Genomic DNA, 24,307 nt, shown 5'->3' on the forward strand with positions numbered 1-24,307 from the left:
AACAAGAGTCTCCCGGCCTTCTAAGAAACACAGTAAGAGCAATGTTGTCTCCAGTCTGGAATGGGCCTTTCAGAGAAAAGTTCTATTATACTTCCCAGTCAATTGAGGCAACTCCTTGTTGCTGTTTAAAAAAAGAAAGAAAAGGAAAAAAGCCACCCACAGAAAACAGTGAAGCTTATAAATCCCCACCTACCCATCATGCCCACATCTCCTTCCACCTCTTTTTTTTTTAATTATTATTTTTTTTAATGTTTATTTATTTTTGAGACAGAGAGAGACAGAGCATGAACAGCGGAGGGTCAGAGAGAGGGAGACACAGAATCGGAAGTAGGCTCCAGGCTCCGAGCTGTCAGCACAGAGCCCGACGCGGGGCTCAAACTCACAGACCGTGAGATCATGACCTGAGCCGAAGTCGGACGCTTAACCGACTGAGCCACCCAGGCGCCCCTCCTTCCACCTCTTTAAGAAGGCTAGTCAAGGGATGCCTGGGTAGCTCAGTCGGTTAAGCATCTGGCTTCAGCTCAGGACATGGTCTCACAGTTTGTGAGTTCGAGGCCCCACTTCAGGATTCTCTCTCTCTCTCTCTCTCTCTGCTCTCACTTGCGTGCTCTCTGTCTCTCAAAAAAAAAAAAAAAAAAAAAAAAAAAAAGACTTCTGTCTTTAAAAAAAAAAAAAAAAAGGCTAGTCAAACCATACTCCAGTGACCTCTAAGCAGTGTCTCCAAGATCATGTGAATTGATCTAGATGGTGAAGGTCACGGGGGAGGGTGTTAAGCTACAGGGAAGGGGACAAAGAAGGAGCACAGGGAACAAGCTGGCTCTGGGATCCAAGGCACCAACCCTGCTCCACACAATGAAAATGTGAAATAAAAATAAAATAAGTAAAAATCACAGGACTAGACCAAGTTACCCTGAATCCAGAAATAACAAAGACCTCATAATTTAAAAGGCAGAATCACACAATAATAAAGCCAGGTAGATCTGACAACAGGAATTTACTCTTTCTCTCCAGGATGGGGTGAAGGAAAAGACAGAGGTTAAGAATCGGAGTGAAATCCCGAATCGGCTACCAACTAGTTCTGGGTAACTCTGAGCAAGCTGCTTAGTATCTGCAATAACACAGTTAAAAAACCTTCCCAGAAGGCAGTTACATTAAATGATGAGATACAAAGCACTGACTGCTAACTGGCACAACATAGACATATACTCAGAAAATAGGGGAAAGGTCATGGGAATGGAATGACGTTTAGGAATGTTCTTAATTTCCAGTCAGTTAACTTGTTCTTCCGCCTGACCTCCCCATCTCAGTTAAGGGCACTAACTGTGCAACATAACCATTCAAGCCAAAACAGGGAGGTCATCTTGTGCCCTCCCTTTGCACATTTCTACCTCCAATCCCTCAGCAAGCACTCTTGGAGTTAACCCCCAAAGATCTCCCAATCCACCCCCTTCTCTACATCTTTACTGCCACTACCTTCCCAGGGTACTATTTCAGCAATCAATCCTGAACAGGCCTTGCCTTCACCCTTCCCCCTACTATCCATTCGCCCATAGAACTTCCAGATGACTTTTTTAAATCCTCGTGAGATAATAGAATATATATATATATATTAGTTTCTGTCCCCAGTTCCTGACACAGAACTCCTAAAACCAAGAGCAGCAGGAACATTTTTTTGTTTCAATATCTGGTCTTTGACCCTAGTTAGTGATAGAGTTCCTAAATCCCTTAGAATTTTGAGGGTAACAGCAGTGTCTTTTGTTCTAATGAGTTGACTCCTGGTTCGCTCCTGGATGACAGCTGACCACCAGAAAGCCCATGGTTAGCAGCTGAGAATTTTCAGTTCCACCTCCCATTCTCCAGAGAGAGAAGAAAGGGCTGGAAAAGGAGTTAATCATCCATTGTTCCCATGTGATGAAGTCTCCATATAAAAAATTCCCAAAGTACAAGGTTTAAAAGCTTCCAGGGTGGTGAACACACGGAGGTGCAGGGAGAGTAGTGTGTCCAAGGAGGGCTCCATGCCCCTTCCCACATCCCTCGCCTCATGCATTTCTTCCATCTGGGTGTTCACCTGTATCCTTTATCATATCCTTCTATAACAAACTGGTAAACAGTAAGGAAACTATTTTCCTGAGCTCTGAGTTCTAGCAAATTAACCGAACCTAAGGAGGGAGTCGTGGGAACCTCCAAATGATTTATAGTCAATCTGTCAGAGGCACAGGCAACAACCTGAGCTTGCGAATGTCATGTGAAGCGGGGAGAAGGCAGTCTCGTGGGACTAGCCCTTCACCTGCGGGATCTGACACAACCTCCAGGTAGACAGTGTTAGAACAGAGTTAAGTTGTAGCATACCCTGCTGGTGTCACAGAATTGCTTTGTGTGGAGAAAACCCCCACATATTAGGTGACCAGAATGTCAGAAGTGAAGCGTTCTATTTGAAAAAAAAGTGAGTTTTTCCAAAACAATCCTGAATCAGACACTTCCCTCCTCTGTGAGAAAATGTGAACAAGACCTGTAAGAGAAGCTCAACGTCATCCAGCCCCAACCTACCTTTCCACCATCATCTCCAATCACTCACCACACTCCAGACCAACAGCCTTCTTTAGTCTGCCCTTTCCCATCTCAGGGCTTCATATGTGCTGCTCCTTTGGAAGCTCCTTTTCCTACGTGCTGCTCCTCTGAAATCCTAAATACCTGGTTTCTTTCGCACCATCCATTAGGCCTCGGTTCTAATGTCAAATGGAAGCCTTCCCATCACCCTAGCAAAAGCAGCTTGCTCCCATGACTCACTATCCTATCATCCTGTTCATTTCTTTTATATTTAAAATGATCTCACCTATTGATTAGATTATGTATTTATCACCTCACCATGGCCCCTACTAGAGTGTAAGTTTCATATGACAGGGATCTCCTTTGCCTTGTTCATCCCATAGTCCAGCTCCTAGAGCAGTGCCTGGCATATTGGAAGCCATCAAATAACTAACTGATAGCTCATTGTAGACAAGTAAGAACCTTCCATGTTAAAAGAAAAGTCAAATAAAGTATTCTTCAATCTACCTTGATAAACTCACCTAATGTCTAATTCTTCAATATGTAACTATTTCTGACATGTAACCAAAGTCCTTGAAGCTGCAATTTAAATTCGCAGGAAAGACAGTCACTTTTCTACCTCTTAAGGGCTGATTGATTCTCCTTCCTTTAAGCCTCTGGTCTTTTGTTTCACTTTTTAATCTCTTATATATTCACAGCTTTCCTCTCAGCTTCCACATAGTTCGAGAAAGAGTCTAACCAAAACTGAGTAGCAGATTTGTGCATCAAAGCATTTGGCCAGTTTGAAAACAGCATTCAGGGACACCTGGGTGCCTCAGTTGGTTAAGCGTCCAACTAGATTGCAGCTCAGGTCATAATCTCACAGTTTGTGAGTTCCAGCCCCTCATCGAGTTCCTCACTGTGCTTGGGATTCTCCCCCTTCCCCCTACCCATCCCTTGCACAAGCATACTCGCATGTGCTCTCGATCTCTCTCTCTTTCAAATAAACTTTAAAAATAATAAAATAAAATAAAACCAGCATTCAACTTCTGGCCACGGTAAGTGCCAGACCCATTCCCACAATCCTGACAAAGGAGTCAAAACGTCATCACTTCAGGGGCACCTGGCTGGCTCAGCTTGAAGAGCATGTGACTCTTGGTCTCAGAGCTATGAGTTTGAACCCCACTTGGGTGTAGACATTACTTAAATAAATAAACTTAAAAAAAAAAATAGTCACTTCACATAGCACATCTCTGTTGTTGTTTGCTAACTTCCTTGTTATGTATTCTGGCCTTCACTCGAAGCACTTGCATTTTCTTTACCTGGCCTGTTCTTAAAGCAATTTATTTCTCAAAGCTGCTAGTATCTTTTTTTTTTTTTCATTTTTTTCTAGGAGATTTATTTCATGTGCATTCTCGGTTTATATAACAAAGTACATAAGAGCAGGAAGCACTGAGTAAACCTATGCCTACAGGCAGAGAGTATACTCTTCAGATAGATGAACAACATTTAAAGTCCTATTTTCTATACCGAGACAACATGCTTATATGGTCAATTAGTATATGTAATGTTGAAGGGTCATAACATAATCTATTCTTTTACCTAGCCATCCCAACCTGTCATCAACTGCTCCTCTCTGCTTTCAATCTACATTAAAGAAACCACACCCATTCTCTTTGCCAATTACCCAAATACACCACCTCCCTTTTTCCATCCTCTTAACCCATATTTGAAAAAAAGTGAAGGGGTGCTTGGGCGGCTCAGTTGGTTAAGTATCCAACTCTTGACCTTGGCTCAGATAGTGATCTCATGGTTCGTGGGAGGGAACCCCAAGTTAGACTCTGCGCTATCAGCTGGGAGCCTGCTTGGGATTCTCTCTCTCCCTCTCTCTCTGCCCAGTGAAAAAACTAAAACAATCTTTTCTATGAACAAAATGTCACAATTGGGAAATCTAGAATCTACAAAACTAAGACAATCTTTTCCATGAACCAAGTGTCACAACATTGGGAAATCAAGAATCTACTGAATGGTATCTTGAAGCTTTTTCAAACATCAGTAATAAACACCCTACATACACAGAACAAGTTATCCAAAACCCCTTTAAGAATTCAAGTTAGTAAGTAAAAAAAAAAAAAAAAAACTAGAACTTCCAGAAATGTCAAAATTCTTTTTTGTCAAGCAATCATAAACAGCTTTGAGGCTTTACCATATATTTGTACCAAATATACACAGGGTTAACACTGTGAAGTTAACACAGAACAAAACTTTTAAAATAACTGTATTTTAGTACTACACATACCCTCACCTTTAAATAATTCATATTATGGGGGCTCCTAGGTGGCTCAGTCGGTTGAGTGTCCGACTTCGGCTCAGGTCATGATCTCACGGTTTGTGGGTTCGAGCCCCACGTTGGGCTCTGTGCTGCCAGCTCAGAGCCTGGAGCCTGCTTCAGATTCTGTGTCTCCCCCTCTCTCTGCCCCTCCCCTGTTCATGCTCTGTGTCTGTCTCTTGATAATAAATAAACATTAAAAAAATTATAAATAATTCGTATTTGAAGAAACATTAAAAGTTCTACCTACCTTAGCTGGAGGAACTTTTCCAGCAGCTGTGATCTGACCAGTAAAAAACCGTCCAAAATGATTTGCTGCTAGTACAACAGCTTTGTAGCTGAAAAAATAAATATTTCCATAAAATTAAAGAGCTTAGACTAATATATTATTGTAAGCCACCAATGAAGCTTTAATAGTCAAAGATAATCACTAACATTTAAATTGTACCTACTATGTGTCAAAAACCGCTGAGTGCTACATGTATAACTACTCCTTTAACCTCCTCCACAATCCTACAGACGGGTACAGTTTTTACCTTCATTTTATAGGTGAGTAAACAGACACACAGAGAGTGGAAGAGACTTGCTGTCACTCGGCTAGCAAATGGCAGAACCAGAAGCCTAAACCTGGCTAGCATCCTACCTCCACAAGCACACTCTTATCCACGATGTTCCCTGGCCTTTTCAGAATGAACACTGAAGAAGATCAGTTGGTGTAAAAAAAGAAATGAAGGAAAGACCAAAAAAAATGCTAACAACGGTTTTCTTCCAGTGCTGAAACTACAGACACTTCAGACTTTCTGTTTTACTTCACTGTATTGTCCAAATTTTCTTTAATGATTATGTAGTATTTATGTCATAGGGAAAAACTTTAAAATGAAAAAGAAATGACATATAGCTATATGCTTGTACATAATAAAATTCTAACCTCAAACCAAACCAAAAAAAACCAGAAAACAAACAAACAAAAAACTTCCCCTGAGGCAGCTGGGTGGCTCAGTTGGTTAAACATCCAACTTAAGCTCAGGTTATGAGTCGCCATTTGGTTCATGAGTTCGAGACCCACGCTGATGGTGCAGAGCCTGCTTGGGATTCTGTCTCTCTGCACCCCCCCCACTTGTGCACACTCTCTCTCAAAATAAATAAATTAAATTAAAAAACAAAACAAGGGGCGCCTGGGTGGCTCAGTCGGTTAAGCGGCTGACTTCGGCTCAGGTCATGATCTCGTGGTCCGTGAGTTCGAGCCCCGCGTCAGGCTCTGTGCTGACAGCTCAGAGCCTGGATCCTGTTTCGGATTCTGTGTCTCCCTCTCTCTGACCCTCCCCCATTCATGCTTTGTCTCTCTCTCTGTCTCAAAAATAAATAAACGTTAAAAAAAAATTAAAAAAAAAAAAAAACTTCCCTTGATCACTAAGAGTTGAAAGTATGGAATTTTGAGACACAGTGACCTCCGTGCAGGGCCCAGTTCTACCACTAACTGGCTTTGTGACCTTGGGTAAATTTCTCTAAGTCCCTAATCCTTGGTTTCCTCATCTACAGAGTGGGGACAAAAAGAGCATCTCTTAGTGTTGTTATGAGGACTAAGTGAGACCAGGCAGGTAAAGCACTTAGCACAAAGCCTGCCATCATAAGTGTTTGGTAAATACTGGTGTTTTTGGCTAAAGAAACATTCTGTGCAGCAAAAACAAGTAAAATATACCATACATACAATCTTTTCTTACGAGGATACTGTTAACATATTATACTAATTTCATTTTCAGAGCATTTTATCCTTAAAAGGCACCTCTACACATTAACTATAACACATTATAATTAAAATTACAATGCAACTATTTATTAAAATCTACCTGCTAGCTGACAATAAAACCTTTCCCTGATCATATTTTTTTCCTGGCCATATTTTTTATAAAATAATACTTGATATAATAATTGATGCAAAAGCATATAATGGTAACCACTACGACTTTAAATCATATTATAGCAGAAAGGCAATATTATAGAGATCACATTACTTGTTAGTCTTACTTCTGAATCCAAGTGACAGAAACTTTCAAAAAACCAAACATGATAAAGATTCAAAGGCCACTGTAAGAAATTTTAGAATTAATGTTTTAAAAGATTCAGCTGCTATTCTGAAACAAATAACAAAAATGAGATGAGTTACACAGGAATGTACAAGAAAACGTTGATAGTGGGGAAAAGTGATAACAGTTTGCCTCTTTTTGATGACAGCAAAAAAAGCTCAGAATGGACATGAATGAACTAGAAGGAGCGTGTCTTCACTGTAATATGGCTGTGTGTGTGACTTAGATAATGATTTATCACGTACTGTGTGGATAAGTATCCTAGAAGATGCACCTCAAACTATGCCCTTTGCATATATCAGCTCAGGATGTAAGATAGCGATTCTTCAAACTGTGTCCCATGGATCCCCAAAGGTTCAAATTCCAGCCAACTCTGGGGCCATACTGGGTGGGGTAGAGAACAAACATGTTTCTGGACACCCCTCCGTCCCTCAGTTCAACTAAGGCCACTCTGCTTTTATTGCATTTGTTTATATTGCCTCATAATATGTCATTTGCCCAAAAGATTCTACGGCTAAAAAGCACTGGGCTGGAACCACTGGCTTTGATAACCTTTCATATTCTACATTTAACAAGACAAAATCAAAGATCACATTGTACGTTTTCTACAGAAAACATTTAAGTCTCAGGGCACTTGGGTGGCTCATTCAGTTAGGCATCCAACTCTTGGTTTCGGCTCAGGTCATGGTCTCACAGTTCGTGAGTTCGAGCCCCGCATCAGGCTCCTGGCTGACAGTGCAGAGCCTGCTGGGGATTCTCTCTGCCCCTCCCCTGTAGTCGCTCACTCTCTCAAAATAAATAAATAAACTTTAAAAAAAATAAAAGAAAATCTTTGAAGTCCCATGATACATAATGTAACTTTTCTACAAACAAAATAATATGGCAAAAATTTATTTGGTCCTTTGGTGTATACTTCATATCACAAAAAATATCTTCAAACCAACCATTTGCTATATTATAGTAAGGATAACAAAATGTGTTTTTAGCTTGTCCTTTTTGTTTTCTGCTTTTCTTTCAAAAATGAAACCCAAAGTAGACTCTATTTGATCTATTGGCCTAGCTGATATGCTACACCTAAGCTATAAAACCTAAGAAAACCTTCAGGTCATGTGTCAGGCCATAAAAGGCTTTATTCACGTTAGTCTCTCTTGCATGCACTGTTTGATTTTTTTTAACCGTTTTCATTTGTTGGTGCCTCATTCATATTAGCAAATTGTCACTATCAGCAGTTTGCATGCTTAAAATCTAATTCAACTATCTCCTGAGGAGTTGATTTCATAAGCATCTTCAATTTCCAGATTTTTCCCGCTCTCTAGTCAGTCAGCAACACGATACACCCCATCCCCCCGGGCAGGCGTGATTGCTCAGTCAGAGCCCTGTTCCTCAGAGCAGGAGGGGCCTTAGTCTCCTCTCAGAGCAGCTCTCCAGGCAGTAAAGTGGGAACGCAGCAGTGGCAGGCAAAGGTAAGAGGACGTAGTTAGCCCTCAGTTATCAATATGTGGTTTGGGGGGGGGGGGGGGGGGTAATAATTTTTTAAAACTTTTTTAACATTTATTTATTTTTGAGAGAGAGACAGGGTATAAGTGGGGGCAGGGGGGTACAGAGAGAGAGGGAGACACAGAATCCAAAGCAGGCTCCAGGCCCTGAGCTGTCAGCACAGAGCCTGACGTGGGGCTCAGATTCATGAACAGTGAGATTATGACCTGAGCTGAAGTTGGACACTTAGCCAACTGAGCCACCCAGGTGCCCCTATTAATACGTGTTTTGACACCAGGTAGAACTTTGCCAAATACAGACATTTTCCATATTTGCTAAATATTTTATGCATTTACCTAAGCAAAACATAATTAAAATGGTAAATGCTAATATGTATGTGTCAGGTTGAAGAATATGAAACTGCCAATATCTGACCTTTTTTGACCTATAAAAACAGCAATTTATGTTAACTAACTTACTGTGGCAATCATTTCACAATATACTGATATATCAAATCATTATATTTATACCTTAAATTTACACAATGTTATATGTCAATCATCTCAAATAAAATCTGAAAAAAAGTAGCAGGGTGCCTGGGTCACTCAGTCGGTTAAGCATTCGACTTTGGCTCAGGTCATGACCTCACAGTTTGTGGGTTCAAGCCCTGCATCAGGCTGCATCTGAGCTGTCAGCTCAGAGCCCAGAGCCTGCTTTGGGTTCTGTGTCTCCCTCTCTCTGTCCCTCCCCCACTTGTGCTCGGTCTCTCTCTCTCTCTCTCTCTCTCTCTCTCAAAAGTAAATAAACATCAAAAAAAAATTTTTTAAGAAAAAAAGTAGCAATTTCTACCTAATGTATACATGTGTATACACGTATATACACACATACATGCAAGACAGTCTATTCCTCATACAAATAATTTCACAATCATTTGCCCTGGTGGAAGGAAATAAGACTTCTACCCATGAAGAGTAGAATATGAAGAGTCATTTCTTTTAACTATGAAATAATAAACCGAGCCTTAAAAAATAAGGGCACTTTTGGTGCACCTGGGTGGCTCAGTCAATGAAGCCTCCAACTTCAGCTCAGGTCATGATCTCATCATTTATGAGTTCAAGCCCTGCATCAGGCTCTGTGCTGACAGGTCAGGGCCGGGAGCCTGCTTTGGATTCTGTGTCCCCTCTCTCTCTACTCCTCCCCCACTTGTGCTGTCTCTCTCTCTCTCTCTCTCTCTCTCAGAAATAAACATTTAAAAAAAAATTTAATTAAAAAAATAAATAAGGGCACTCTCAAAGTGTTGGCACTTTTATCCCCAACAATTATTACAAGTAAAAACACTGTAAGAGAGAAGAGTCACAATGAGCATGTTTCTAGAGTAGCACTGTGCTTTGTTCAACCAAAATGGAAAGGAATCAACATACCCAGCAATGTTGGCCATGGAGCTTAGCGCGTCATATCCCTGAGCAATCGTGACTCTTGGAACCTGGTCCATCGCCAAAACTGTAGTTTTTCTTTTAGAAAGTTTATTTAGCAAGTCTGGATTTTGGGCTGGGTAAATAAAGCTAATCAATGTTCCCGATGTCTTTAAAAGGTCGGCCTCATGAACACCTAATGTTGAATTAACCATGGGAGCTCGCACCTGAGGAAAAAAAGTCAAGTCACTGATTAATAATGTAAATACCTTTATCATATTTTTAAGTTAACAGGACAATCTAAATGACATGCCATGATTGAAATAATAGGCCAGAAGTAATCTTTCAGCAATAAATTTTGGACTAAATTCCTAAACAAGGTAAGGAGCACCAAGATCTTTGCCATCTGTCCTCTGACTGATGACCAACCTAGGAACTGATCTGAGTAAAGACATGCTATCATTCTGGAAGGTTTCCCCCCCCCCCCACCCAAAATTTTATTTTTAAGTAAGGCTCATAACATGGCTTTACCATTGCCAGCTTTTCCTAAGTTTCTGCAGAAACACATTCAGATAAGCAGATTCATTTGTGGGCTTTTAAGGTGTGTTTTATATCCAAGTTTAAAATCGATCTTCAATTAACATGTATCATGTCCTTAGCTCTAAGTTCGCAGTAGCACTTTTAGGCAAGTAAGCCCAGAAAACAATAGCTCAGGGACTTAAATTTTTAAAGGAAACAGAAACACAAACACTGGGTCAATATTTTCATTTCATAGCACTTCATCTCATTTACCTAGGAAACATCTTTGTTACTGCCACTTCAGTTGTTGATCTGGTGACACATATGATTTTAATTAAGGTTCTGGATTTTAAGACTCTCTAGGGGCACCTGGGTGGCTCAGTTGATTAAGCATCTGACTTCAGCTCAGGTCATGATCTCACGATTTGTGGGTTCAAGCCCCACATCAGACTCTGTGCTGACAGCTCAGAGCCTGGAGCCTGCTTCAGATTCTGTGTCTCCCTCTCTCTCTCTACCCCTCCCCCACTCATTCCCTCCCTCCCTCCCTCTCTCTTCTCTCTCTCTCTAAAATAAACTTAAAAAGACTCCTTGGCAAGGTCTATTTTTCCTCACTGAGAATCTAAAATATATATTTAATAAAAATTAGAGGTCAACTTTGAATTAATCCTACTGGCCCTTATCAAATGCTCAGCTGAGACTGTTGGCATATGAGTGAGTTAAGTCAACAGAATGTTTTCATGAATGTGCTTTTTGGATCACTAGTTCCCCAGGATATTAACAGGCTTGACTCAAAAATAGTTTACTAATGCAAGTATAAAGTTATCTAAGTTACTATATCATAGGATTTCTCCGTGCTTGTAGCATGCTCATACACACTGTGGATCTAAAGGAACACAAAGTGCTTCCACAACTTATATACACCCTACTAACCCTTTATTGTGGGGTATCTCAAAAGGTTTTGATCCCTAGAGCATATGTTGGAATGGATCATACTCATTTTTCTATTTGCCCTAAGCTCTTTTACTATACTAAGTTATACCACCAAGTATCTGTACACCTAAACACTTTAAAAGTTTTGGCTGAATTGCAACTTCCCCACATACCGTAAATTTCACTGTTAATTTCCACACCAAAAAATTGTTTTGTCTTCTGCAAAGATCACTACTCTACCAAGTTATTCAGTAGAATTTATGTTAAAAGAAAAAAAAAAGCAAACAAACAAAAAAAAAAACAGTTACATGATTGATGCCCCTTACAAATAAACACACATACAAAAAAAAGCTGGTCTTTCCTGAGCAAGTGAGGAGCTTCTTTTTGCCTAATAATCATGCTACTACAATCCCTATCTCCCTCTTTGTCTTGGCTGCAGAAGGCTTAGGATTTAGGCTAATGCTACTCCCTAATAATTATCTAAGGTACACTTGTGATAGTCCCTTCCTTTTTCCATATGATTTTTTTTTACTTCAGATTTTATGTCTGAAGCTCTTCAGCACATAGATTTCTATTACACATTAAGACCTTTCATTAAAGTAGGTAAGGCTGTCTCTACTCAGCCCCGTGCTGCTTTCTCCAAGGCAGCCCTGCCCTCTCTAGAAATAGCACTTAGGTCAGTTAAATCACTGTTCCTTCTACATATCAGAAGATCAGGGTACGTTCAGTCCTAGGAGGAGTCCCATGCCCTTTTTCCATTCTGGTAGCAGTTAAATACTCACCTGTGGGTATTCTGGATATGTATGAACCATGAAGTGCAAATTCTCCCTAGCCAATAAGAAGGGAATTTCCACATGAAAATCTAAAAAGGAAGATCACTTTTTCTACTCTCATGGTTAAACAGAGATCACACTGCCTGATAAAAGTTCTACCAGACTATGAAGAATATTCACAACAGGCAACCATTTCTCTGAGAAAAGGCAGTGTTTGAAAATATGAAGAGTTATAACAATATGATTTTTCCATGAACACTTTTTAAAAAGCGAGCTATAAATGAGGGGTGGAAAGGAATAATTACTTTGACCACCAAATCAGAAGCCAGCACTTCCTTCGCCCCTTGGATCTGGGCACCTGCTGCTCTGTAGTGATCATCAGAAAACTTGGAAGCTTCGCCAGCACCCGATTCCACGACAACACTAAAACCCTGCTTGACCAAGGCCTGAACACCAGCAGGAGACAATGCCACCCGTTTCTCATTTTGGAAAATCTCCTTGGGGACGCCAACAGTCAGTTGCTTATATGGAATTCCTACAAAGTGAGGGCAAGGAAGGAAGGAGGGAAGGAAGGAAGAAATGAAGAAAGAAAAGGAGAAAAGAACGGGAGAGGGAAAGAGAGAGAGAAAAAGAAAGAAAAATTAATTCAGTAAAAAACATAAAAATAATGTTTTAATAACAGTTCAAAAAATGAAAATGGGCAGTCTGTTCAAAATATACTGAACATACAAGTTGCTGCTCAAAATAATGTTCCTGATTCATAATCATAATTGAGTTTTTTGAATAATGGGAAATATTTATGCCCACTCTCTTAAATTCCAAATATTTCATTTAACCAAATAGCTCTCTTCAAGGCACATGACTAGATTATTCTTAGGAAAAAAATGGGTTGAGAGATCAATCAAAATGCTAACTCCACTCTTCAAACTAATCCTCTGGGATTTATGGTCTCCTTGTCCTCACCTTTAAGGAAGACAGAACTAATTAGCTGTTTTGAAGAACAACCCTATACTAGACACATTGTTGGCTACACTCAAAGTTTTCTTCCTGGCAATTTGGCCACAGGCAATTCCTCACAGATTTCCAAGTGTTGTATCCTGAGACCCTACATTCTTGGCCACAGCGAATAAGACCAAGGATCAACAGCTGGGTCAAAGATAATAGTCTATAGGCCAGAGAGTCCCTGAGATGACTTACATAGGAACTGCCCAAGGACACTCTGTGTTGGCCAGTGATGACCCAACCCATTCAGGTACTCTGAGTGTCTGAATGCGAGACCCACAGAAAAGGACAGGGGGAGTAAAGGGTACAAAAGCTATCTGTAAGCAGCCATGAGGTTAAAGGTAGACAAAGGGAGGTCTACAGCAACAGTAGCAGAAACATCAGTAGTGGCGATACAAAGAGGGAAGATGAGCCATAGCTATGGAATCCAGAATACCATTCCACTTTTCCTAGAAGTAGATGAGGGGTTTCCTAGGCTTCTGTACTTCCCAAGGATACACCCAATAAACCCTCATCACAAAATAGGACCTTGATGCAATCCTGTTCCTTGTAACCCAAAAGAGCCTGTATAAAATACATAAAGTATTTATATATGGCTCTGAACAATTTTAGCTAAAGTTGCTTCTGTTGTTTTATTCAACGCGCAGGCACAAATAGACTTTTCTTTTAAAAAAAATCTGCTTCTGTATGTTGTACCAAAGTTCAGGAAATCCACTCTAGCAACCTAAACTCTGAAAATACATAATAAAAAAACAAATTATCTCTACAGAGTAACAATATTGAGGCCTTAGAGAAATTAAGTCAACCTAAAAATACCTGCATTCAAACAGAGTCTTAAACCCCATACTCCATTAGCAGTAATAACTAAAAGTAAGCCAAAGGCAAACATGTGGTGAACCTTAACCTCTGTTTGAAGGAGAGGGAGGAAAATAATAGAAAGCTGGAAAATATTCCAGATTGATGTGCAAAGTTAAATCACATAAACATCTGGAGTTCACTTATCTGACAAGGTCAAATTACCTAGGCCCTATATACCATAAGTCAAAGAAGCCACCAAAGACAAATGAAGTCCCATCAAACAGGTTCAGGAGCCAACTTGAAAGGCCAAATATGAAACAATTTGAGCATGAAAAAGAATAATTAATTGCAATGTAATAAAATACATCCGAGGATGTTAAAATGCAGGAGTTCATTATGATACTCAAAAAATAAATATTTTTTAAAAGCTTCATTGGCCAACTTTAGCGGGTGTGTGATAAGCAGAATAATGGTATTCCATAGGTGTCCACACTTTTAATCCTCAGAACCTGTGAATGTGTCAGGATACACAGCAAAGGAGAATTAAGGTAGCAGATGGAATTAGAGTTGCTAATCAAATGACCTTGAAATAAGGATTAGCCTGGATTATCTGGGTGGGCCAACTGTACTCACAAGGGTCCTTAAGTGTGAGAGAAGAAGGCAGAAGAGCCAGAGTCAAATAGTAGTCTGAAGATGCTATGCTGCTGGCTTTGAAGATGGAAGAAGGGGCCACGAGCCAAAGAATATAAGCAGTTTCCAAAAGCTGGACAAGGGAAGGAAACAGACCACCCTTAAAGTCTCCAGAAGGAATACAGACAGCCCCACCGACACCTTGATGTGAACCTAGTGAGAGCCATTCTAGACTTTGGCCTCCAGCAGTGTAAGATAATAAATTCGTGTATGTATGAAGTTGTGTTACCTTGTTACAGCTGAATAGAAAACTAATACTTTAAGAAAACCAAGAGATTATTACCAAAACTATAAAGAATGGGACAGACGGGCACCTGGGTGGCGCAGTCGGTTAAGCGCCCGACTTCAGCCAGGTCACGATCTCGCGGTCCGTGAGTTCGAGCCCCGCGTCAGGCTCTGGGCTGATGGCTCAGAGCCTGGAGCCTGTTTCCAATTCTGTGTCTCCCTCTCTCTCTGCCCCTCCCCCGTTCATGCTCTGTCTCTCTCTGTCCCAAAAAAAATAAATAAACGTTGAAAAAAAAAAAAAAAGAATGGGACAGAACCAAACATTTATCCCACCTTACCACTACAACCTCAGGGTAACTAAATAACAGAGGGAAAGTTTTTCTTTATAGAAAAATTCTAGCTAATAAATGAAGATAAAATGATAGTGTATCACCATTTCAAACCCCCTCCCCATAAAACCATGGATTTAGTTGATGATCATTAAATGGCTGTTATAGCCTTTGAGTGAAAAACTGATGGGAGCTCCATAATGGATGAATATCAACATCTAAACTCACTGATTAATTTTCCTGACGAAATGCCACAGATAGTACACAGCATCCACCTATGAAGTATTCTTGTCAAAAAAAAACAAAAACAAAAACAAAAACAAACCTGAGTCTAACCAAGCCTCTAGGTCTAGCTAAATGGTACAGAAAACACAAGGAACAGAGAAACTGGTTAAATAATATGAAGGGAATTCATTCAGCCAAACCCAGAATGTGAGAAATTCTACAGGGCAACAACTACATTCTTCAAGAAATAAAGAAACAAGAAAAAAAAGGAGAACAGAGATCAAAAAAGACCTGAGAGATACAGTATGCAAATACAACATGTGGACCCTGTTTGGATCTTTATTTGGATAAGACAACTGTAAAAACAGAAACTGAAAAAATACGAATACTGACTGGAATTACTTTTCATGCTTTGCAATGTGGTAATGAAATTGCGGTTATGTATTTTTTAAAACAGAATCCCTATCTTTTAGAGATAAAAAGTAATTATCTGGGAAATAGTCAAGAACTACAAATTAAAAGTCTCCTGCATAGTCAATATAGAGATCTTGATGTCCATGCCTTTACTCACAAGGAAAATTTTCATGTCCTCAGTGCAATTACTTACTTTTATCTTAGACACAATTTTATCACGCTTGGATAAGCCGGCTTTCTAAAACACCTAAAATAAAAATCTGAAGAGGGATGCCTGGGTGGCTCAGTTGGTTAAGGATCCAACTTTGGCTCCGGTCATGATCTCGCAGTTCGTGAGTTCAAGTCCCGCATCAGGCTCTGTGCTGACAGCTCAGAGCCTGAAGCCTGCTTCGGATTCTGTGTCTCCCTCTCTCTTTGCCCTTCCCTCGCTTGCACTCTGTCTCTCTGTCTCTGTGTGTGTGTGTGTCTCTCTCTCTCAAAAACTAAATAAACATAAAAAAATAGAAATAAAAAAATAAAAATAAATAGAAATAAATCTGAAGATAGAGTTGAGGGCTCTCAGGGACAGGTACCCTGCCAACAGTCACTTGTCACATGAGAACAAGAAAAGAGGCTGTGAAATCTATTAAAGACAAACATAAGAACTCAAAAAGCATAGCAGTGTAGGGATTCTGATTGCCCAGAGTCCTGCAAACTTAAATTAAAAAGAAGGGCATTATTCTATGTGGCAAAGACAGGTATCTATCCTAGTCTTCCACCTGAATAACAGAATGCCAATTTTAGTTGAGTTTGTCCCCATCTGGAATAAAGGACCTCTTTTGTGTCCAAGTCTCCCTTAACAGCTAAATAATTGCCGCCTGTCTGAGTTTTTGCCAATGAAGTACAGAGAGCTATGAAGGTCTTTGCACAAAATGCATAATAAAGGGATCTCCCTCAGCTTAGGGAGCCCTCGTTTAGCCTCTCCTTCTGACCTGCGCACAAGAACAGACGCGAGTGGGGACCCTCGCAGGGAACACCTTGTAGGCTACTCAAAGACTTCAGCTCTTCCTCTGCATGAGCTAGGACACTGGTGGCAAATTCTGAGTAGAAGAGCGCCATGATCTTTCATTTTAAAAAGACGATGCTTTTGTGTATAGAACAGACTGTCGTGGGGGCAGAGGCAGAAAGCATAGAGAGCACTTAGGAGACTAGCACAGCAGTCCAGGGGACAGATGATGGTGGCTCGGAACAGGACGATAACAATGGCGATGATGAGAACAGACCCTGGATACAAGGTAGAGCTAACCCATACCTACTATGAAGACCAAGATGACTCCAGGGTTTCTGACCTGAGCAACTGAGATGAAGCTGTCATTCAGTAAATCGAGAAGCAGTACTACAAATTAATTGATACACTCAGTTGTTCCTCAGCATAGATGAGCCATATACAGTACAATGCCTCAAAAAAGACAAGGAAAGAGGAAGAGCTACTAAGACAAATGGTTACTATGAGCAATAGTTTCCCGGATACAACTCAACTGGTTTATCATTTCTCTTGTTCTATTTTATTTTCTTCTCTATTAGCACTGACAGAAACTTCTATACACGGAAAATATTTTTAAAAGCACTCATTAGGGTTGTTTTTTTTTTAACGAAAAATGATGACTCACCAACACCAGGCTATAAAACTGCATCGCTTTTCCTTTTATCAATCATCAGGAGATCTATTCGCTCCTACAACTTGAAGGTTTGATCTATATACACTGAAGTGAGACTTTACCTGGTTTGGCAGGGGCTTTACACCACAGTGCCTGATGAGTATGAAATGTTCGTAAAAAATCCTTCTTCCCGGGTATAATCTTACAGGACCCCAAATTGCTACGTAAACGACACGAACAGCCAGTCACCACGGTTTTCAGTAGGTTCGCCATGTTCATATGAGCTCCCAACTTCCTGAATCCCAAATTTCCTTGAGGGTAAATCACTAAGAAGAAAGAAAATAAAATATTTATATGCCAAGAAAAACATACTTTGTCATTTGAACATCAAAAAATTTTTTTAAAAAATACTAATTCAAAGAGCTTGGGATATAACAGCTGTATGTGGGCATCTACAGTGAATTTTATTTGCCAAGTCCTTTACTTAGAGAAGATGGCTTCAGAAGTTTGTTTCCAATTCATATATTTAAAACTCGGAATCCATTCTCCCACTTAAAACTGTGGTTATAAACTCACTATTCAATTCCAAGCCTTGGTCACCTTAATTGATCCTTAATGTAGCAGGGAAGCTAAAAAAGAAAATTGCTATAGAGTCCAATCACATCTTACATGAAAGTTATCTTCTAAGTCTGCATGCGCAGCAAAAATTGCATAGTCACCCTTGGATTTCCCTTAAATTGTCTATAATGCTGTATAGTACAATAGCAACTTGTTTAGCTACAAATGTTGTACAGAAAACACTGGCAACCTATTCAGTGCAGCAAGATGCTTATCCTGTAAGACCCCCTGAATTGAGCCTGAGTGAACATGAGATTCGTGTCTGCCAAGTGCTCATCTCAAGAAAATTAAGCATGTGTGGGATATGACTCCAATTTTAAAAAAGAAGAATGTCAATATCACATAGGTTTGTGCTTGTAGATATGGGTGTAACTAGGAACTCTTCCATCAGTGGTTCTCACAAGCAGCCACTTTGCACCAGCTCTAACTGGGCTGGATGGAGGATCACTGACCTTTGCTGTTACTGACCAACCTCCATTGTTCTCCATGGCAGATCCCCAGGGGTGCATGGAAGGCACGCCCACCATCCCCTTGATTCTCAGAGTTCCCCCATCTTTCTTTTCTTTCCTTCAAAATCAGGAAGCAGAAGATTTGGAACTCTCAGTCAAATTCAGCTAACTCCACCAACTACACTTTTAGGCTCTGCCCCATCATGTGGGCCCTCAGGGGGCCCAGCACCCAATCCCAGCAGTTCCATGAACATTCTTCCAGTCTCCAGAGGAAGAAAGGTCTAGTTCACTCAGAACTGCTGCCACAACTCCCTGAAGCAACTTCTTACAAATACCAGAAAGCAACACGGGGGATGGAAATCCTTAATCCAGATGGTGCTTATTCTTAAAATGACCTTTAATTCAACAAACACATATAGAGGGCTGAGTTTCAGAGTCACAGTCATTAGAAGCATCTGTGGAATCAAACTGGAATAGATCACACGCTCTGAGATAAGAAAAGTCAACAAGTAATAACACTACAGAGTAAGGCAAGTCCAAAGTTCTTTGAGGGATCAAAGGAGATTATGTCCTTCTACAGAGCTCAGAAAAAGAAAAAAAAAACACATTTGAGATAGAGAGAGTAATATGAAAAAAGCTAAGGAAGAGGAAGTATGCAAGATGGGTTCAGGCATGCAATCAAAAATGTATAATAATGCTTTGCACTTGAACAGGTTTTTAGATTTTCAGTGTTTCCACATGTCATTTCATTTCAATCCCAAGCACCCCTGAATCCCATAAATACACTCCTCATTTATTCATGGGTCACTTCTGGGTTGTTCATGGCTGAAAACAGAGAGCCAAAAATTCGAAACTCAGCCACATATTCAAAACAGTCACTGAATCTATGCCAACAACCAAGGGAGATACAAAGATATATAAAAGGTAATTCTTGCCTTGGGGGAGATTTGTCCTACCATTACCAATGACCTAGTCTTATCTCCGCCTCCCCATTCACTCTAGTTTCTCTTCTTAGATCATCCCAGCTCCCCAACAACCACTGTTCTCATGGGGCTGATGAGGTTTACCCAGACCTCATCAGGGAGAGAACAAAGCTAGATATAATAGAGCCCGTGTATTGTCTAAGTTGGCCACTTCACTCCCTGAATCTCTCTGCACCTCAGTCTGCTCACATATAAAAGCACAAGAAAGTTTTTTGTAGGGCCCCATTAGGCTCTAAAACATTTATGAATAGATAAGATTTTACAATGTTTTAAAGCAGAAGTCCTGTTTCGGGCCATCTGGAAAAACAGCCTTGCCTACTTGGAAAATGGTAATTTGATGTTGAATAGATCCCTAGCATCCGATGGCAATTAAGGCAGAGGACTTCAGAGACCAATTTCGCCCCAAAATTCCAATTTATTTAAGTTATAAACATGTAAGACAGTGAACAGAAAGTAGTTTTATTGGTAAGGCACCAATTGGCTCAGTTAAGTGTCTGCCTTCAGCTCAGGTCATGATCTCACGTTTCTCGAGTTCAAACCCCATATCGGGCTCTCTACCGTCAGCACAGAGCATGCTTCAGATCCTCTGTCCCCCCCCCCTCCTACTCCTGTCCCACTCATACTCTATCTTAAAAATAAATTTTAAAAAGGCACCTGGGTGGCTCAGTCAGTTAAGCGTCTGACTTCGGCTCAGGTCATGATCTCACAGCTCATGAGTTTAAGCCAGGTGTCAGGCTTTGTGCTGACAGCTTAGAGCCTGGAGCCTGCTTCAGATTCTGTGTTTCCCTCTTTCTTTGCCCCTCCCCTGCTCACACTGTGTGTCTCTCTCTCCTTCAAAAATAAATAAACATTAAAAAGTAAACAAACAAATAATGTTTAAGAAAGTAGTTTATTGGCAAGAACAGTCCCTATCGCTAAGACTAAATTAAATACAAATGACCCTGAAATATATTCAGAGAATATTTGAATTTCCCCTTTCATTATTTTAAAGCTATTTTATTCATGTGCTTCTATGGCTTTGAAGCAATGGGGGAAAGCTTTACAACTCAAAACTGAAAAAAAAAATTTAGTATACCACTCATACAGCAGTGTAAGTTATTTGGGCAACTATCTCCCCTAATAGGTACTAAAACTCTTGAGGGCAAGCACGTCAGAATGATGACAGCCTAGGAGGCTAACAAGGTGAACTGTGGGTTGCAAGCCCTCATTCTGCAATTATTAGCTGTGTCCTTGGCAAGTCAGTCACTTACCTTCTCTGAACCTGATTTTCTCATCTTTAAAATGATAATAGCACCTGTGTTATATAGGGTTGTTGTAAGGAGTAAAAGGACACAATATCTTTATTGCTATTACTACTCACTTTGGTATTACCTCCGGCCCGGTACTTTGCACAAAGGAGGAGAAAAGCAAGTACTTTTTAACTGAATGAATAAATAACTAGGACTAGGTAACCTGAAACCTGCGTGTCTATAAAAACACATTCTCCAGAGTTTCAGGAAATTTCCTTCGAAAACGAAATGCTGTGTAGCCTTGCGGAAGATTGATTCCATCAGCAAAGGTAAACAGCTTAGCACATTGCTGATAAAAAAGTAGTCCTAAACTGTCCATTTAATAAAAAAAAAAAAATTTTAAGCCAGGTTTGCAAATAAAAGGTGTGCAACAGAGAAAAGGGGAATATTTTTTCTTCTTTAATTTTTTTATAGTTTCAGATTTTTACTGAAATTCCAGTTAGGTAACATATAGTGTAATATTAGTTTCAGAAGTAAAATTTAGTGATTCATCACTTACATATAACACCCAGTGCTCACCACAACAAGTGCCCTCCTTAATCCCCATTACCCATTTAACCCATCCCGCCTCCAGCAAACCTCAGTTTGTTCTCTATAGTCAATAATCCAGTTAAGAAATGGGCAGAAGTGGGACACATGGGTGGCTCAGTTGGCTAAGCGAGGGACTCTTGGTTTCCGTTCAGGTCATGAGTTGGAGCCCCAGCACGAGATCTGTTTGGGATTCTCTCTCTCTCTCTCTCTCTCTCTCTCTCTCAAAATAAATAAACATTTAAAAAATGGCAGAAGACATGAACATTTTTAAAGAGGGAAGCACTTTAATAAAAGCATGCAAACACCATGGGAAGAGTCTGTCCTAAAAGACTCCTTATAAAGAGATCGCTTTAGGACTGCCCTGCACCACAGGGCGAATAAAGGACGCCTGCCACCGTAAACAAGTTACGTTTTTAAAGCGAAACATACCAACCAAGGACACAATACCCTACAGAAGCTTAGACTGGCAGGCAGCGTGACCTCGCCCAAACCCACCGGTCCCGCCCCTCCTTGGGCAACTACACTACAGCTTGGCTGGCATCTGCGCGGGACCGCTATTTATAACCTTCCCTGGAAGCCTATTGGCCCCGGTCGCTTTACAGTCATTCCTCCTCCGGGGTTCAGATCAGCTCTGCCCCCACTGCTGTCTCCTCCCGGTCGCCAGCCCGGGCCCCTCTCTCTGCCTGGATGAAGTTTGCTCAGACCACCAACCCTCACAGACATACACACTCACAACTTTCGCTCGCCACCTCCTAAGTCACCAAACGATCGCCGACCCTGAATTCCCTCAAGGTTCAAGCACAATTTCGGGGCGTCCAGCTACCACCTCTCTGGGCGCACCCTCTATGGAAAGTCCTCTATGACCTCCCCCCTCCTCCCATTTTGCCAGTCGAAATGACCCCGTAGGACTCCCGCTGTCCTCCCAAAGCTCCAAGACCTGCACCTACACAGCTGCCGCCTCGTTCCCTGCCCTCTGCAAGGACCCAGTTTCCCAACCACCCGCCCGCTCCCTTCCACGTCGCCCCGGCAAAAGACAAGGAATGGGGCCCTCAAGGCACGGTTCTCCTTCCGGACCCCAGCCTCTGGCCTGCGGGCGCCCGGGTGCACCCCACATCCAGGTCCCTACCGACCCCGCCCCCTTCTCCCTGACAGGTCTCCTCCCCTGCGGGGGCCCGGACCATCCCCAACAGCCCCGCGCCCCCTCCCCAGCCGTGCCCCAAACGCGCGCCAGGACTGCCCGCGCCGCGCGGCTCACCTTGGCTGGGAGGCAGGGCGGCCGGGCAGCGCGCCGCGAGGGAAGCCGCGCTGGCAGCCCTGGGCTCGGGCCCCGCGGAGCTGCGCCTCCAACCCGGAAGAACAGCCCCAACCCGGCGGCGGCGGAGGCCACGTGACGGTGGCGCAGCCCCCCCCAACCCCCACCCCCAAGCCCCCTCCTCCGCCCGGAGCCCCCTCCCCACCAGGCCCTTCTGCCCTCTGGGCCCCCAGAGCCTACCGCCCTCCCTCCGGACAAGAAAGCGACCGCACCAAACGCCCCCTTAGCGCGCCAAGGCTAGTTACCCCAAAGGGCCCTCCACTCCTGGGTGGCAACCAAAACCTCTTTGTCTTGGGCTCGACCCGAGGCCCCCTGCCCCGCCTCCGCGCCTTCCCTCGGCGCGTCCTTGTCAATCAAACCTGGAGCCCAACGCGGCCGCTGAAGTTTTCAAGGCTACATTTGCTCTCTCCCCTGGAGAGCCAGTTACAATCCCAAGTGTGATTTCCTCTCTAGTGTCCCACCAGAGCAAGTAAGAGGGTAATATAATTCCACTTTGGTACCTTTCCTCTAGCACTCTAGGAAAAATCAGAACTTCTGTAACAGAAGAGGACCAAAAGGAAAGTGGGAGGAGGCCAAGGGGTGGTGAAGGGCGGGAATGAGGGCGTTGTTGTTCCTTTTTGCCGGGAGAGGTGGAGTTAAATTCCTCGGAAACGATGTCAAGGCCCGAAAATTAACACACGTCTACGTATTCATCTTCCCCCGATGGGCCCAGAGAAAGCCGTGTGCTGCTGGTAGTATTAATATCCAACGGCTAGAGAGCGTCTTTGGTGGACCTTAAGTGTCTTGAGAAGGCCTAGGTTGACTTCAGCAAAACATGAGCCTATTTGTTCTTTGCGCATAGTTGTTAGTCTGCAGGTGTTTTCTGATTGAAAGTGGGAAGAATAAAATTTACAGTATAAAATGGTTCACTTGCCCAAAGCTGAATCATCATTAAGTGTCAGCATGGTCACTGCATTTTACTTTAAGTGAAATATTTGAGATTGGCAAAACAGATATTCCTTTAGAAAGAAAGAAAGAAAGAAAGAAAGAAAGAAAGAAAGAGAGGTCAGAGAAACCCTTCCTTTAAGAACATCTCTTGTGTTTAACCAGCATAAAAGGTCATTCAACTAATGGACTTTCACTGACATCCAGAGGATGTCAAGGGAAAACACTGCCCCACTCGTGAAAGAGCTCACAGACAGGAAACGACACAAGCCCCATGTTTTAAAAACTATAATGAACTATGATAAATGCAACCATAGAAACAGGTTCCAGATACTGTAGATTCAATGAGGCAGAAGTAACTGATAAGGATTAAAACTAAGCCCCTTTCACGATATATGTAAGTCAAATCATTATGCTATACACCTTAAATATATACGGTACTGTATGTTAATTATATCTTGTGGCGCCCCGGTGGCTCAGTCAGTTGAGTGTCCGACTTCAGCTCAGGTCATGATCTCATGGTTCATGAGTTCAAGCCCCACATGAGGCTCCGTGCTGACAGCTCGGAGCTTGGAGCCTGCTTCGGATTCTGTGTCTCCCTCTCCCTCCGCCCCTCCACCACTTTCTCTCTCTCTCTCTCTGTCTCAAAAATAAAATAAACATAAAAAAAAATTAAAAAAGAAAAAAATAATTATATCTCAATAAAACTGGGGGGAAAAACTAAAACTGGAGGGAAAAAAAACCCACTTGCTTTAAAACCTGAGGGCGGAGTGCCTGGTGGCTCAATCCAATCCTGCTCTTGGTTTTCTGCTCAGGTCATGATCTCCTAGCT

The 24,307-nt window shown here is 41.7% G+C and overlaps 1 protein-coding gene across 7 annotated transcripts in view; it reads right to left on the minus strand.

Annotated features, from left to right (window-relative positions):
- NNT (nicotinamide nucleotide transhydrogenase) overlaps window positions 1–23,094 on the minus strand; it is a 96,205-nt gene extending 73,111 nt beyond the window's left edge. For 2 of the 7 annotated variants that reach the window (XR_007150278.1, XM_047849591.1), the window contains exons 1-5: window positions 23,052–23,092; window positions 17,492–17,695; window positions 12,355–12,584; window positions 9,837–10,054; window positions 5,106–5,193 (exon numbers count right to left, since the gene is read on the minus strand). Coding sequence is in view for 5 of the 7 variants with exons in the window: in XM_047849591.1 (XP_047705547.1) it covers window positions 5,106–5,193; window positions 9,837–10,054; window positions 12,355–12,584; window positions 17,492–17,648 (693 nt within the window). In the remaining 2 variants the exon portion in view is untranslated. Of the gene's footprint in view, window positions 1–5,105; window positions 5,194–9,836; window positions 10,055–12,354; window positions 12,585–17,491; window positions 17,696–22,494; window positions 22,602–22,796; window positions 22,815–23,051 lie in introns of those variants that run through there. The other 5 variants (XR_007150284.1, XM_047849563.1, XM_047849579.1 and 2 more) reach the window with 5 other exon arrangements.
- Between the last annotated feature and the right edge of the window lie 1,213 nt (window positions 23,095–24,307).

The sequence above is a fragment of the Prionailurus viverrinus genome, chromosome A1 (genome assembly GCF_022837055.1).
Source record: "Prionailurus viverrinus isolate Anna chromosome A1, UM_Priviv_1.0, whole genome shotgun sequence".
NCBI classification, from domain to species: Eukaryota; Metazoa; Chordata; class Mammalia; order Carnivora; family Felidae; genus Prionailurus; species Prionailurus viverrinus.